The sequence below is a fragment of the Neovison vison genome, chromosome 5 (assembly GCF_020171115.1).
Source record: "Neovison vison isolate M4711 chromosome 5, ASM_NN_V1, whole genome shotgun sequence".
NCBI lineage: Eukaryota > Metazoa > Chordata > Mammalia > Carnivora > Mustelidae > Neogale > Neogale vison.
Window position 1 is genome coordinate 63,456,458 of NC_058095.1, and position 17,206 is coordinate 63,473,663.

Sequence of the window (17,206 nt, forward strand, 5' to 3'; positions counted from 1 at the left end):
GCCTCCCACGCATGAGCCACCCACGCATTCTTCAGGTCATTTTTTTTTTTTAAAGAATTTATTTATTTATTTGATAGAGATCACAAGTAGGCGGAGAGGCAGGCAGAGAGAGAGGGGGAAGCAGGATCCCTGCTGAGCAGAGAGCCCGATGTGGGGCTCGGATCCCAGGACCCCGAGATCATGACCTGAGCCGAAGTCAGAGGCTTTAACCCACAGAGCCACCCAGGGCCTCCCTTCACATGTTCTCTTGATTTAAATAAAACCCTACTCTCCCCTGCTTACCTGAGAACTTGCATTTTTCTTTCAGGGACACTCATTGTACTAATTAGGAAATTCAATTTTCAGCTTTAACGGAGTCTATGTGTTTTGAACAAGAAAGCCTGTTTCTTTCTGATACAGAAGTCTGAGCTGTTAGGTGGCCCAAAGTGATAGGGGTAGGCAGCTCTCATCCATTAGGTTTTCTGGAAACCCAGTTTCCATTCAGCTTTTCGCTTTGGCACCTCCTGGGTGTGTTGGCTTTCCTATGGCAGAGGCTGGCTCACTCTCAGCCCGTTGCGTTCCAGGCTTTTGGAAGGGGAAATGAGGAACTGGAGGCCGTGCAGCTCCCTTTTAAATATGTGACGTCAGCTCTCTTGTTTAAATCCCATTTGCTATAATTTAGTCACATGGGCACACCTGCCTGTGTGGTGGCTGGGAAATGTCTCTACCTGGGTGGCCTTGTGTCCAGCTGAGATTTCAAGTCTTTGTCGGTATGAAAGGGGAGACTGGATGTTGGAAGGCACTTAGCAGTTATCTGCTACTTTGGCCTACACAAGTTTCCTGCTGTTTGAGTCAGTCTAACAAAATTTTTAAGCAAAAATTATTCTTTGGGAAATTTTCTTTTTATTGGCATATGGTTTTAAGATGATTTATATATTATAGCCCCTTTCTTGTTTCTGTTTTTGATTTACTGGTATTTTTCTTTGGCCAGTGGCATATGTATTTCATTATTTAGAGAATCAGCTCCGCCCTTTGTCTACTGTTTTGTTTTCTTATTAGTTTCTGTATTATTTTTTCTTTATGGTTTGCTTGTTAATTATTTCTCTTACATAGTTGAGTGTTTAATATTTTTATTCTTTTTAAAAATATCAGTTGCATGTATTTAAGGATATAAATTTTATCTTTCTAAAAGTTTTGGCAACCCATGAGTTTTTAACCTATAATTCTCATTTTCTATTTCACTGGCAATTAAAGTTCTCTCTTTGACTTAATAAGTACTCAAGAGGATCTATTTTAATTTCCTGGTGACGGGGTTTTTCTCCCCCCTCTTCAAATTTACATTTGTAATTTTACTACATCATGGTTAGAGAATGTCATATATTCAGGTTTTTTTTTTAAAGGTTTTATTTATTTATTTGACAGAGACAGATCACAAGTAGGCAGAGAGGCAGGCAGAGAGAGAGGAGGAAGCAGGCTCCCTGCTGAGCAGAGAGCCCGATGCGGGACTCCATCCCAGGACCCTGAGATCATGACCTGAGCCGAAGGCAGCGGCTTAACCCACTGAGCCACCCAGGTGCCCCTATTCAGTTTTTTTTTAAGGGTTTATTTATTTTATTCTAGAGAAAGAGCAGTGAGAGCAGGGGGAGGGACAGAAGGGGAGGAAGAGAGAGAAGCTCAAGCACACTCCGCACTGAGCATGGAGCCCCCACATGGGATCCCATGACCCTGAGATCATGACCTGAGCCAAAATCAACAGTTGGACACTTAACGAACTGAGCCACCCATGTGCTCCCCACCTCCCCACCAACTGGCATGATGATTTATTTTAGTGTATGTATGTGTGTTTATAATGAGAGCTTTCTTTTTTTTCTACAGAGATACTTAGTACTTCGTTTTTTAATTGAAATATAATTGACATAAATATTATCTGAGTTTCAGGTATATAAAATAATCATTATAGATATAGATAACAAAGTGATCATTACAAATCTAGTTAATACCATCATCACACATAGTTACAGGTTTTCTTCTTCTGATGAGAATTTTTAGGATTTACTAAAATAAATCCACTTAAAATATATAATACAGTATAATTAACTATAGTCACCATTCTGTACATTAAATCTCCAGGACTTACTTATTTTATAACTTTTTTATAACTATTTTTATAACTTTTATAAGTTTATAGCTTTTGACCACTTTTGCCCGTCTCGTGCACTGCTCACCCCCACCTCTGGCAGTCATCTCTGGCAATCTGTTCTCTATGAGTTCAAGTTTGGTGTAGGGTGTTGTTTTGTTTGTTGTTTTAGATTCCACGTAGCAGTGAGGTGATAGTTGTCTACATTTGACTTGTTTCACCTAGCATAATGCCCTCATTGTCTATCCACGTTTTCACAAATGGCAAGATTTCCTTCTTTCTTTTTTATGGCTGAATAATATTCCTCTGAGGGTATTATATTATTTATTCAGCTGTCAACAAACACTTCCATTTCTTGACTATTGTAATTAACGCTACAGTGAACATATGAGTGTGGATATCTTTGTGAGGTAGGATTTTTGTTTCCATCAGATAAATGCCCAGAAGTGGAATTGCTGGAAAATGTGGTACTATTTTTAATTTTTTGTGGAAATTTTAGTATGCTTTGTTCTAGTTTTGTGAAAAATGTTGTTGGTACTTGATAGGGATTGTATTAAACCTCTAAATTGCTTTGGGTAGTATGGACATTTTAACAATATTCCTTCTTTTAATCCTTGAGCACAAAATATCTTTCCATTTAATGTCTTCTGGTTTCAATGCACAGGTCTTTCAGCCCTTTGGTTAAATTTATCCCTAGGTATTTTATTCTTTTTGATGCAATTCTAAGTGGGATTATTTTCTTAATTTCTCTTTCTTACAGTTTATTATTAGTGTATAGAAACACAACTGATTTCTGTAAGTTGATTTGTTTCCTAACCGTTTTTTCTTTATCCTAACAGTTTTTTGGCAGAGTTTTTAGAGATTCCTATATATAATATTATGTCATCTGTGAATAGTAATGGTTCTTTTCCAATCTGTATATTTTTTATTTCTTTTTCTTGCCAAGTTGCTGTGGCTAGGACTTGCAATATTATGCTGAATATAAATATAAATGATGAGAATGGGCATCCTGGTCTTTTTCTACTAGCTTTATCATTTCACCACTGAGTGTGTTAGCTGTGGTCTTGTCACATATGGCCTTTATTGAGAGTTTTTATCATAAATGGATGCTGAATTTTGCTAAACTCTTTTTCTGCATCTCTTGAGATGATCATATCATTTTTATTCTTCATTTTATTAATGTGGTGAACATCACATTGATTGACTTGCAAATGTTGAACCACTCTTGGATCCCTGGAATAAATCTCACTTGGTCATTGTGTATGATCCTTTTGATGTATTGTTGAATTCAGTTTGCTAATTTTTTTGAGGAATTTTGCATCTATATTCAAGAGGGTCATTGACGTCTAATTTTCTTTTCTTGTGGTGTCTTTGCCTGGTTTTGGTTTCACAATAATTCCGGCCTCGTAAAATGTTCTTTGGAAGAGTTTGAGAAGGATTGGTACTAATTCATATCTTAAATGTTTGGTGGAATTCACCAGTGAAACTACCTAGTCCTGGACTTTGTTTTTTGAGAGACTTCTTATTATTGATTCAATCTCCTTACTAGTATTCATTCAGTCTGTCAGATTTTCTCTTTCTTCATGATTCAGTCTTGGTAGATTGTTATGTTTCAGGAATTTACTCATTTCTTCTAGGTTGTCCATTTGTTGGCATGATCTTTATTAGATCCATATTGTCTTAAACTTTGATGTGTGCACATGAATCAGCTAGAGATCTTATTAAAAAGCTGATTCTTGATTCAATCGGTTCTGGAGTTGGATCTCAAATTTTACATTTTCACAAGCTCTCCAATAATATTTATTCTGCTGTTCTTTGGACTACGCTTTTGAATACAAAGGTCTTGGATATGAATTCTTAATGGAGACAAATGGACTCTGTAAAGCAGGGACAGATTCAGCATGATTCTGCATAGATTCCCTTGGGCCCCACAAGCCCTACTGCATGGTGAGAGCATCAAACTTCCTGGGAAACTTCATTAAAATGAATTTCACAAAATCTGGGGAGCTTTATTCTTATTGCACCACTGCCCTTTTATATGTCTTACAGCATCATCCTGAAACTTTGCCCTTTAATTAAGAGAATGTTTACAAACATTTATAAACATTTTTGTGAGAGTTTGCAGACTCTCGTTTTGCAACCAAACTCAGCTTTAGCTGGGTCATATTCTTTTTTTTTTTTTTCCCCCTCTGCTTCCTTCCTATTTGGGTTTGCCTGATTACAGAATGACTAGATAAAGATCTGTTTGTATATGAGATTGAGAGAAACATATCAGGGCTTCTTTTAAATTTGGAATTTGTAGCTGAAATCTCTGAAAATGTTAGCAAATTAATCATCACATGAAAGATAGGAAGAAGAGATTCTTAGAATGTTTCATTTTTATTTATTTTTATTTTTTTTAAAGATTTTACTTATTTATTTGACAGAGATCACAAGGAGGCAGAGAGAGAGAAGCAGGCTCCCTGCTGAGCAGAGAGCATGATGCGGGGCTCGACCCCAGGACCCTGAGATCATGACCTGAGCTGAAGGCAGGGGCTTAACCTACTGAGCCACGCAGGCGCCCCGAATGTTTCATTTTTAGATGAATAGATGATTGTGGCAAAGAAAGATTATATTGTTTTCTTCCACATCACGTAGCAAGCTGATTTAATGGAAAAGTTGTGAGCATTGGAGTTAGACTGATTTGGGGTCATGCATTGCCTTGGATAAATAGTATTATTTCTCTAAGCTTCATTTTCCTGATCGGTGGAATGGCAATATAATTCCCATTGGACTGATGTGAAGTTCAAATTAAAAGAACCTTGTACAATGTCTGGCCTGCTAGCCATGACTACATTTAAGGGCACTAAAATGACAAGATCTCTGGGATCAAGGATCATTTTTTCTCACCGGTTTTGGAGGGTTAATCTTGTATTCTTTAGGGAAGTCATTGCTTTCTTGTAATGTCAGGGTTCCAGCTGGGTAAGTCTATGATTTCCAAGGCAGCATGGGTTTTCATGGCTTATTTCTCTTTCTCAGGTATGCCCCTGCAGGACTCCCCTCATGCCAGAGAGTGGAACACAGAGGAAGAGATTATGGCTGCCATGGTTTTTTCAATTGGACCTTTGGTAAGTTGGGATTTTTTCGGGTCCTGACCGGCCTCGTAGGTTGAGAGCATGTCGGTTTTTGTTGAAGTCTGTGACTTCTCTACCTTACCCACATCCCTTCTGGTAACTGAATCAAATTGTTTCACCCATGGAAATTGGGTTCATCATAGTAAAGCTTGGACTCTGTAAAAAGATTCATTATACATATTGAACCAATTATCAAGGTACATGAGCTTTCAAAAAATACTTTTGCTAGTTTTGATAGAGAGCCTAGGAAATTTACTTTTGATGTTCAGTTTGTATAGTTCCCAGGAAATTTCAGATATTTATGGGATAGAAGAGTGGAATATTTTATTTTATTTTTTTAAAGATTTTATTTATTTAATTGACAGACAGAAATCACAAGTAGGCAGGGAGGCAGGCAAGGAGAGAGGAGGAAGCAGGCTCCCTGCTGAGCAGAGAGCCCAGTGCGAGGCTGAATCCCAGGACCCTGAGATCATGACCTGAGCTGAAGGCAGAGGCTTTAACCCAGGGAGCCACCCAGGTGCCCCAAAGAATGGAATATTTTTTTTTTAAAAGATTTTATTTATTTATTTGACAGAGAGAAATCACAAGTAGACGGAAGGCAGGCAGAGAGAGAGAGAGGGAAGCAGGCTCCCTGCTGAGCAGAGAGCCCCATGAGGGACTCGATCCCAGGACCCTGAGATCATGACCTGAGCCGAAGGCAGCGGCTTAACCCACTGAGCCACCCAGGCGCCCCAAGAATGGAATATTTTAAGTTGGAAATTTTGTTTAGAAAATTTTGGAAAAATATGTACACACACAGACACACCCACACACCCTCTTAATTAAGAGGGACCATTCTACTTGTGCCCACCACTCTCAGTGATCTCCTCTTTCTACCCATTAAGAAGTGATCGAGCTTAATAGATGACATGGAGAGAAAGAAAATGTTTAAGACACAGTGCTTGGCTGTAGGGAACTATAGTCTCATTGAGTAAGGCATACAAAAGAAATAGTTCTATAATTTATTTAGGTGAATGGTAGTTGCTTAGCCATATGATAAAGAGATGATTGCTGTAAAAGAAAAGAAATGGGGACCCCATGGATGGCACAGTCAGTTAGGCTGGTGCCTTTGGCTCGGGTCGTGTTCCCAGGGTCCTGGGATTGAGTCCTGCATAGGAGTCTGCTTCTCTCTCCCCTTCTGCCTGCTTGTGCTCGGCCTCTCTCTCTCTCCCTCTCTCTCTGACAGATAAATAAATAAATAAAATCTTTAAAAAAAAGAAAAGAAAGATAAGAAATGGGACATGAGTATGGGCAAAATTGGTCTTTAATAAAGCTCATGAGGGCAATGAGACTTAAGGTGGTACCCAGACAATGATTCAATGATTTAAATAGTCTTGAAGTGTTTGTGAAGGTACTTTAGGTGAGAAGGGAGTTCAAGGGCAAGGCTCTGTGGCAGAGAACAGTGCAGTGAGCTAGTGATTCCAGTGGGAAAATTATGAAAAAGAAGCCTGGGAGTTAGATATTAAAGCTGAATCTTTTAATGTTTCCCTGAAGACATTTAAGTGTACGTATGTATGTGTGTGTGAATGTGTTTGAGATAGGTATTAATGTGATAAAAGCTATATTTTAGCATGACTTTCTGATATAGGAGATCCCGAAGAAAGATGATACCAACAAATATAATTTGTTCTAATAATAATCCACAGTAACTTGCATTTGTGATCTTTTATTCTTTGTTGTTGGGATGTACAGTGAAAATAGTCCTTAAAACATACCCTTGAAAGGTAAGTGAGGGACACCTGGGTGCTTTAGTTGGTTGAACATCTGATTTTTTTTTTTTTAGGATTTTATATATTTATTTGACAGACAGAGATCACAGGTAGGCTGAGAGGCAGGCAGAGAGAGAGGAGGAAGCAGGCTCCCTGCTGAGCAGAGAGCCCGATGCGATGCGGGGCTCGATCCCAGGACCCTAGGATCATGACCTGAGCCAAAGGCAGAGGCTTTAACCCACTGAGCCACCCAGGCGCCCGTCTGATTATTTTTTTTTTTTTTTCGTAAGATTTTATTTATTTATTTATTTGACAGAGAGAGGGAGAAAGCACAAGCAGGGGAAGCAACAGTCAGAGGGAGAGGGGGAAGCAGGCTTCCAGCTGAGCAGGGAGCCTGATGCAGGGTGGGATCCCCGGACTCTGGGATGCCGACCTGAGCTGAAGGCATACACTTAACCAACTGAGCTATTCAGGTGCCTCAAGTGTTTGACTCTTGATCTCAGCTCGGATCTTCATCTTAGGGTCTTGGGTTCAGGTCCTGTGTTCAGGTCCTCCACATGGATCCTTTTTTTTTTTGAAAAAGAGAAAAGATAAATAAAAAGCAAAATACTGCATTTGATCAGAGATCCAAAGCATTTGTCTAGTATTGACATGGTCAAACCCATCCCTAATTACCAGATGTTGAGGTTCACGTTTTTTAGATAAGAACTTGGGAGGGGAGAAAGATAACATTTTTTTCTCAATGGACTTTGGATAGTTATATTACCCATAGTTTTTAAAATGGCATACATAAAACCCAAAATTGTTAAGTGCTAATGGAAAGATACAATAAAAGATTGTTTCATCTATAAAATCAGGCCCTCATGGGGATACAGTTTATAAGGTTTGGAAGAAAACAATATAGTGAGAAGTCCCTGAAATATTTCCTCAATGAGATGGTCCCCTGGACCCCCGACAACACTGTAATGATTTTCAGCTGTGAAAAATACGTAGTGTTGGCAGGTATTGAGTACTTTTCTTGAGTGAGAGAGATTGTTTCTGAGAAATACATTTCAACCCTACATCTAAAGGGAAAATTGTGTAGCATCTGAAGGCCTCTTTTTGTAAATTTATTTTTGTTGTGGTAGGTTCTTTGTTGGAAGCCTGCTTTAGAAACTATGCAGTTATATCTGTCTCAGTCTTTTTTTTTTTAAGCTTTTATTTATTTATTTGACAGACAGAGGTCACAAGTAGGCAGAGAGGCAGGCAGAGAGAGAGGGGGAAGCAGGCTCCCCGCAGAGCAGAGAGCCTGATGTGGGGCTCCATCCCAGGACCTCAAGATCATGACCCGAGCCAACGGCAGAGGCTTAACCCACTGAGCCACACAGGCACCCCTGTATCTGTCTCAGTCTTATGTTTGTCCTTGTCTTAAACAAAGTCACAGAAAATTATAATTGGATGTTACGCCAGGACATTAATTTCAGCCCTAAGTGAAACAACAAAAGAGGTTATCCTGTATATGCCATATCCACCATGGACGGATGTTGCTTGTTGAGGCTCTGCTAAGGGTCATAGGCAGCCTGTCACTGAAAGATCTTTTCCTGTATCCCCTCAGAATCCTGAAGATTCCCAGGCAGATAACGATCCTCACCTTCAGCCAGAAGAGCCAGAGCTGGTAAAGGTAATAACTTAACATGTTAAGTAAGGGGATGGAGAAGGGTCTCTTTTACTGTCCCTGGTTCTTAATGTTCCTTGTTCATTGCAAGTTTACAGTGAACACCATCTCGCTTGATAGGTGTGGTAACCCCAGGGCTGGTCCCATCCATTTGGCAGATTTCATTTCTGTCAGTGGTGGCAGCCCTAATGTGGCAGATGGTCACATTGTCATTGCTAATTGATGAAGTATTCTTTATGACATTCTCTGATTCTCGATTTGCATTGTGAGACTCAATGTCATTAAAGATACCAAGAATGGGCACCTGGGTGGATCGGTCTGTTAAGCATCTGCCTTTGCCCTGGTCATGATCCCAGGGTGTTGGGATCAAGCCTGGAATCTGGCTCCCTGCTCAGCCAGGAGTCTGTTTCTCCTTTTCCCTCTGCCCCCTACCCTGCTGTCTCTCACACTCTGTCTCTCTCAAATAAATAAATAAAGGGCACCTGGGTGGCTCAGTGGGTTAAGCCACTGCCTTCGGCTCAGGTCATGATCTCGGGGTCCTGGGATCGAGTCCCGCATCGGGCTCCCTGCTTGGCGGAGAGCCTGCTTCCTCCTCTCTCTCTCTCTCTCTCTCTGCCTGCCTCTCTGCCTACTTGTGATCTCTGTCTGTCAAATAAATGAATAAAATCTTAAAAATAAATAAATAAATAAATAAATAAAAATTAAGAAAAAATACAAAAACAAGAATGCATCAATGTGAGTGGAAACATTCTTAAGATGTGTTTAAATTAGTTTAGATTTTTTTCTTTCATTATCATATGCTTGCTTTCTTATTTGTGAGTACAGAATCCACCCGACTTTTTCAAAAAATAACGAAGTCCGAAATTTATGAATTATGTAAGAAAAATTATCTAAAACTTATAAATAAGAAATAAGACAAAAAATTAATGTGTACCCTTTCAGTGTCATATTAGACATGTCTTATTTTGGCATTCTTTTTTCTGCTGTCAGTAGACACCTGTTTTTGTATCCACTTTGAACCAGCTTTGTCAAGCAGCTGATCTCTGATTAATGACTTACATTAATCTTTGGCTTCTTTTGATTTTAGAATTGTGGGGTTTGAATTTTTTTTTAATTTTTTGTTGGAAGTCTAGTTGATGTACAAAGTTTATTAGTTTCAGTTGTCTAGCCTAGTGATCGGACAACTCTATACATTACACAGTGCTCACCGCAGTAGTTGTAGTTACCATCTGTTACCGTAAACATTTGTGACAGTATTATTACTTGACTCTCTATACTGTACTTTTCTTCTCTGTGACTTATTTATTTTATAACTGGAAGTTTGTACCTCCTAATCCCCTTCACCTCTTTCACTCTTTACCCTCCCCTCCTAGGAACCACTGGTTTGTTCTCTATATTTTGGAGCTTGTTTCTGGTTTTTGTTTCATTTTGTTTTGCTCTGTTTTAGATTTCTTATGTAAGTGTAGTCATATGGTGTTTGTCTTTGATTTATTTCACTTAGTTTAATACCCTCTAGGTCCATCGGTGTTACAACACGTGACAAAATTTTTTTCCTTTTTATGGCTGAATTGTGTATATATATCTCACATCTTTATCCATTTATCTTTTGGTAGACACTTGGATTCCTTCTGTATCTTAGCTATTGGAAATAATGCTACAATAATCATAAGGGTGCACATGTCTTTTTGAATTAGTGTTTTCATTTTCTTCGGGTAAGTAGCAGTGGAATTACTGGATCATATATGGTCATTCTATTTTTAATTTTTTGAGGAACCTCCATACTGTTTTCTATAGCTGCTGCACCTGCTTGCATCCCCACCCACAGTGCCCAAGTGGCCCCTTTTCTCAACACCCTTGCGAATTCTTGTTATTTCTTGTCTTTTTTATTTTAGCCATTCTGACAGCTGTATTTTCTCATCGTGGTTTTGATTTGCATTTCTTTGGTAATTAATGATGTTAAGCATCCTTTCATGTGTCTGATGGCCATCTATATGTATGTCCTCTTTGATAAAATATCTGTTCAGGTCCCCTGCGGAATTTTAATTGGGTTACTTGGGGTTTTGCTGAGTTGTATGCATTTTTTATAGTTTGGATATTAACTCTTTATCAGATATATCATTTGCAAATACCTTTTTCCATTTTTGTGTTGGTGGTTTCTTCCTCTGTGCAAAAGCTTTTTTTTTTTTTTTTAAAGATTTTATTTATTTATTTGACAGAAAGAGAGATCACAAGTAGGCAGAGAGGTAGACAGAGAGAGAGGGGAGGAAGCAGGCTCCCTGCAGAGCAGAGAGCCCGATGCGGGGCTCGATCCCAGGACCCTGAGACCATGACCTGAGTTGAAGGCAGAGGCTTTAACCCACTGAGCCACCCAGGCGCCCCTGTGCAAAAGCTTTTAAGTTTGATATGGTCCCAGTTGTTTGCTTTTGCTTTTATTTTCCTTGCCTGAGGAGACAGATCCAGAAAACTGTTGCTAAGGCCAGTGTCCAAGAGTTTACTGTCCTTGTTTTCTTTTAGATGTTTTATGGTTTCAGGTCTTACATTTAGGTCTTTAATTCGTTGTTACCTTATTTTTGTGTGGGGTATAAGAAGGTTGTCCAGCTTCATTCTTTTCCATATAGCTGTCAAGCTTTCCCCACACCCGTTTGTTGAAGAGACTGTCTTTTCCCCATTAATATTCTTACTTCCTCTCTTATAGATAACTATGGTTTTTAAAAAAAGAGTATGTTGAAGTTCAGCTCCTTTTTTTCCCCCCTAGAATAATATTTTTAAGTTTTTACAAAATTACACTTTAGAATTTGGTTTAATTCCAAGAATATTTTATGTGAAACTGGGCTTTTCTTTTTCCTTTTGTGACAACATACATTCTGAGCCTCTTACACATAATTTTTATATAGTCTTTTTGAAATTTAATACTGGGCCAATCCTTCTTAAATTTGTCCTTGAACATATGACAGTTTAGACTTAAAAATTTTTAAGGTGAAAATATTAATAGTTTCAGGCTTTGAACCATGAACTGTCGGAAAATACCATTATTTTTGACATGGTGAAAAATTCATGGGGTTCATTTTTGTTCTGATGGGGAGTCCTTGGGAGAAGGTTAATTCTGTCCGGCTCTTTCTTTCCTTTTTTTTTTTTTTTTTTAATTTATTAGAGGGACAGAGATCACAAGTAGGCAGAGTGGCAGGCAGAGAGAGGAAGGAAAGCAGGCTCCCTGCTGGGCAGAGAGCTGGATGTGGGGCTCTATCCCAGGGCCCTTGAATCATGACCTGCGCTGAAAACAGAGGCTTTAACCCACTGAGCCACCCAGGCACCCCCCTGTCTGACTCTTTCTTAAATTCTGCATCATGTTTATAAGTACTGAGCTTAGTTTTGTTTAATATTTTTTTTTAAGTAGGCTCCACGCCTACCATGGAGCCCAGTTTGAGGCTTGAACTCAAAACCCTGAAATCAAGATGTGAGCTGAGATCAAGAGTCAGACATTTAACTGACTGAGCCATCCAGGTGCCCCTAGTTTTAATTTTAATTTGAGTAGAACCAGTATTTCGATGATACTTTTTAACATTTCTATAGCTCCAAGAAAGGCAGATAGACTTTTCTTAGGGCTTGTGTTGAAAGTGTTAATCAATTTGGGAAATATTCCTTGTTAATACTGCGTTCTAGTAAGAAGAATATGGAATGTCCTCTCATTTATTTAAGTGTCCTTCAGTCTCTTTTAGTGATATTTTGTATTTTTAATGTATGGGTCTTGCACATCTTTTGTTAAATTCATTCCTAAGTGTTTTATTCTTTTTGTTCTTTTAAATGGATTTTTTTCTTAATTTCTTATTTGAAATGTTCAATGGTAATGTATAGGAACAGTTGACTTATGTATATTGATCCTGTGTCCTGAACCTTGCTAATCTAGTTTTTTTCATAGGAAAAGGGTTTTTGTTTGTTTGTATGTGCATGTGCAATCCTTATGTGTATGTGTGTGGAATCCTTAGGGTTTTGTGTATGCAAGATAATATCATCTGTAAGTAGAGATTATGTCATTTCCAAATAGAAATTTACTTTTTCCTTTTGAGTCTGGATAACTTCTATTTCTTTTTCTTCTCAAGTTTTTCTTGCTTAAACATACAGTACAGTGTTGAATAGAAGTGAGGAGAGAGGACATCTTTGTGATTTGTAATCCCAGGCGGAACGCATATGGCCATTCACTGTTAAGTATGATGTTAGATTCGTGCTTTCATAGATGGTCTTTATTGCGTTGATGAAGCTTGCTTCTATTTCTGGTTTGTTGGGTTTTGTCACATAATTTTTTGATTCTGTTAAGATAATTGTGTGGGTTTTGTTTTTTATTCTGCTAATATTATGTGTTATGTTGGTTGATTTTAAGATATTAAATGAATTTTGTATTCCTGGGGTAAATCGCATTTGCCATGGCATATATTTTGTTTTCTTTTTGGCAGGATTCAAACTGAATCAGACTGAATTAATTCTGCCTGGTTCTTCCTTAAATTTTGCATCTGTCTTGTTTTATTAACACTGACCTCATAGAATGAGTTGAGGTCAGTTTTTTGGAAGAGTTAGTGTAAGATTGGTATTAATTCTTCTTGAAATGTTTGTTGGAATTCAGGGAAGCCACTTGAACCTGGGCTTTTATTGTGGGAAGTTTAATTATTATAGACCTATTTGTATTTTCTCTGTCATCTTGAGTCAGTTTTGGTAGTTTGTGTGTTTCTAGGAATCTGTCCATCTTATCTAGGTTTTCTAATTTGTTGGCATAGAGTTGTTCCTAGTATTCTCTTATAATCCTTTTTATTTCTGTAAGGTCAGTAGTAATGTCTCCTTTTTCATTCCTGGTTTTAGCAGTTTGAGTCTTATCTCTTTGTCTAGCTAAGGGTTTGTGATCTTTTCAAAGAACCAACTTCTGCATTTGTTGATTTTCTTTCTCTCTTTTTTTATTCTCTATCTTGTTTATCTCCATTTAGATATTCATTATTTTCTTCTGCTTTAAAGAAAAATTTAGTTCCTTTTCTAGTTCTTCTTTTTCTAGTTCCTTAAGGTATAAATTTATTTTGTATTAATTTTTTATTTTAATTCCAGGATAGTTACATACAGTGTTGTATTAGTTTCAGGTGTACAATATACTAACTAATTCAACAGATCTGTACATTACTCAGTGTTTATCGTGATAAGTGTACTCTTAATCCCCATCACCCATTTCCTTCATCTCTCCACCCAGCTCACCCCTGGTAACCATCAGTTTGTTCTCTATAGTTAAAAATCTGTTTCTTGATTTGTCTCTCTCTCTTTGTTTTCCTTTAATCATTTGTTTTGTTTCTTAAATTGCACATATGAGTGAAATCATATGATATTTGTCCTTCTCTGACTGACTTATTTCACGTAGGATTATACTCTCTAGATCCATTTATGTTGTTATAAGTGGCAAGGTTTCATTTTTGATGGATGAATAATATTCCATTATGTATACACACATGTATATCACATCTTCTTTATCCATTCATCTATTGATGGACAACTTGGATTGCTTCCATAATTTGCCTATTGTAAGTAATGCTGCAGTAATCATAGGGGTGCATATATCTTTCTGAATTAGTTTTCATATTTTTAGATAAATAACCAGAAATACAATTCCTGGATCATAGGGTAGTTCTATTTTTAACTTTTTGAAGAAGCTCCATACTGTTTTCCACAGTGGCTGCACCAGGATGCATTCCCACCAATAGTGCATGAGTGTTCCTTTTCTTCACAACTTCACCAGCAGTTCTTTTTGGATTTTTGATTTTAGCCATTTTAACAGGTGTGAGGTGGTATCTCATTGTAGTTTTGATTTGCATTTCCCTAATGAGTGATGTTGAGCATCTTTTCATGTGTCTGTTGGCCAAATGTCTTCTTTAGAGAAATGTCTGTTAAAGTCTTCTTGTCCATTTTTTTTTATTTTAAAAGATTTTATTTATTTATTTGACAGAGAGAGATCACAAGTAGGCAGAGAGGCATAAGAGTGAGACGGGGGGAAGCAGGCTCTCTGCTGAGCAGAGAGCCCTATGTGAGGCTCGATCCCAGGATCCTGGGATCATGACCCGAGCTGAAGACAGAGGCTTTAACCTACTGAGCCACCCAGGCGCCCCTCTTGTCCATTTTTTGATTGGATTATTTGTGTTTTTATTGAGTTGTATCAGTTCTGTATATATTTTGAATACTAGTGCTTTATCGGATATGTCATTTGCAAATATCTTCTCCCATTCAATACATTGTTTTTGGATTGTTGGTTCTTTCCTTCTCTGTGCAGAAGCTTTTGGTTTTGAAGTAGTCCCAGTAGTTTATTTTTGCTTTTCTTTCCCTTGCCTCAGGAGACATATCTTAAAATTTTGCTATGGCTGTTGTCAAAATAATGACTATCCGTGTGGTCTTCTAGGATTTTTATGGTTTCAGTTCTCACATTTCGGCCTTTAGTACATTTTGAGTTTATTTTTTCTGTATGGTATAAGAAAGTTGGGGCGCCTGGGTGGCTCAGTGGGTTAAGCCGCTGCCTTTGTCTCAGGTCATGATCCCAGGGTCCTGGGATCGAGTCCCACATCGGGTTCTCTGCACAGCAGGGAGCCTGCTTCCCTCTCTCTCTCTCTGCCTGCCTCTCCATCTACTTGTGATTTCTCTCTGTCAAATAAATAAATAAATAAATAAAATCTTAAAAAAAAAAAAAAAGTCATCCAGTTTCATTCATTTGCAGGTAGCTGTCCAGTTTTACCAATCCCCTTTGCTGAGGACACTGTCTTTCTTCCATTGTATATTCTTTCTTATTTTGTTGAAGATTAGTTGACCATGTAATTAATGGTTTTACATCTAGGTTTTCTATTCTGTTCCATTGATCTATGTGTCTGTATTTATGCCAGTCCTATACTGCTTTCGTTACTACAGCTTTGTAACATAATTTGAAGTCTGGAATTTTGATACCTTGTTTCACTTTACTTTTTCAAGAGTTCTTCCGCCATTTAGGGTCTTTTGTGGTTCCATACAAATTTTAGAATTGTTTGTTCTAGTTCTGTTAAAAATGCTGCTGGTATTTTGAATGGGGTTGTGTTTAATCTGTACATTGCTTTAGTTAGTATAGACATTTTAACAATGTTTGTTCTTACAATCCATGAACATGGAATATCTTTCCATTTCTTTGTGTTGTCTTCAGTTTTTTTTCATCAGCATTTTATAGTTTTCAGAGAACGGGTCTGCATAGTACCTATTTCCATAAGGTATGAGTTTAGAGTGTTGATTTGATATCTTTCTTTTTTTAATGTAGGCATTCACAGCTATACATTTCCAACTACACACTTCTTACACTGCATCTTCTTCCAACTACACACTTCTTACACTTATCCCACAAGTTTTGATAGAAAGTAATTCATTTTCATTTTTCTCAAATTATTTTCTAAATTCTCTTGTGATTTTTTTCTTTGACTTATTAGGTTTTTTTTTTAAGATTTTGTTTATTTAGGGGCGCCTGGGTGGCTCAGTGGGTTAAGCCGCTGCCTTCGGCTCAGGTCATGATCCCAGGGTCCTGGGATCGAGTCCCGCATCGGGCTCTCCGCTGAGCGGAGAGCCTGCTTTCCTCTCTCTCTCTCTCTCTCTCTCTCTCTCTCTGCCTGCCTCTCTGCCTACTTGTGATCTCTGTCTGTCAAATAAATAAATTAAAAAATCTTAAAAAAAAAAAAAAGATTTTGTTTATTTATTTGACAGGGATCACAAGTAAGCAGAGAAGCAGGCAGAGAGAGAGGAGGAAGCAGGCTCCCTGCTGAGCAGAGAGCCTGATGCGGGGCTCAATCCCAGGACCCTGGGATCATGACCTGAGCTGAAGGCAGAGGCTTTAACCCACTGAGCCACCCAGGTGTCCTGACTCATTAGTTTTTTAAGGGTTATTTCATTCTTACGTGTTTTTGAATTTTCTATTTTTTTTCTTGTTGATTTGCAGTTTCATTTCATTGTAATCAGAAGTGATACTTTGTACGATTTCAGTCTTTTAAAATTTTGATAGTTGCTTTGTGTCCTAAGATATGATCAGTCTTGGAGAATATTCCACATACACTTGAGAAGAATGTATGTTCTGCTATAATTGGATGCCTCCGTGTTCTACAGATGTCTGTTCAAGTCGTCTATTTCCTTGTTGATCTTCTGCCTTGTAATGTTATTGAAAATGGGGCTTTGAAGTCTATTGTTGGATAATGTCTTTGTTTCTTCAATTCAATGAATTTTGTTTCTTATTTTTTGAGATTCCTTTAAGGGAATATATGTTTAAATTTTTTATGTCTTACTAATAAATTAATCAGTTTATCATTACAAAATAACAATTTTTTTAACGATTTTATTTATTTATTTGACAGAGAGAGAGAAATCTCAAGTAGGCAGAGAGGCAGGTGGGGTGGGGGGAATGTAGGCTCCCCGCTGAGCAGAGAGCAGGATGTGGGGCTGTATCCCAGGACCCTGAGACCATGACCTGAGCCAAAGCCAGAGGCCCAACCCACTGAGCCTCCCAGGCACCCCTCTAAGAATATTTTATATTTATTTTGTCTGACACTAAGTTGCT

At 38.0% G+C, this 17,206-nt stretch overlaps 1 protein-coding gene across 1 annotated transcript in view; it reads left to right on the forward strand.

Annotated features, from left to right (window-relative positions):
- Positions 1–17,206, forward strand: part of LOC122906787 (zinc finger protein 624-like) — a 33,627-nt gene continuing 16,421 nt past the window's right edge. Inside the window, 3 exon segments of the mRNA XM_044249169.1 lie at positions 1–35; positions 5,135–5,223; positions 8,572–8,637. Coding sequence (XP_044105104.1) covers positions 5,137–5,223; positions 8,572–8,637 — 153 coding nt within the window. The 5' untranslated portion in view covers positions 1–35; positions 5,135–5,136.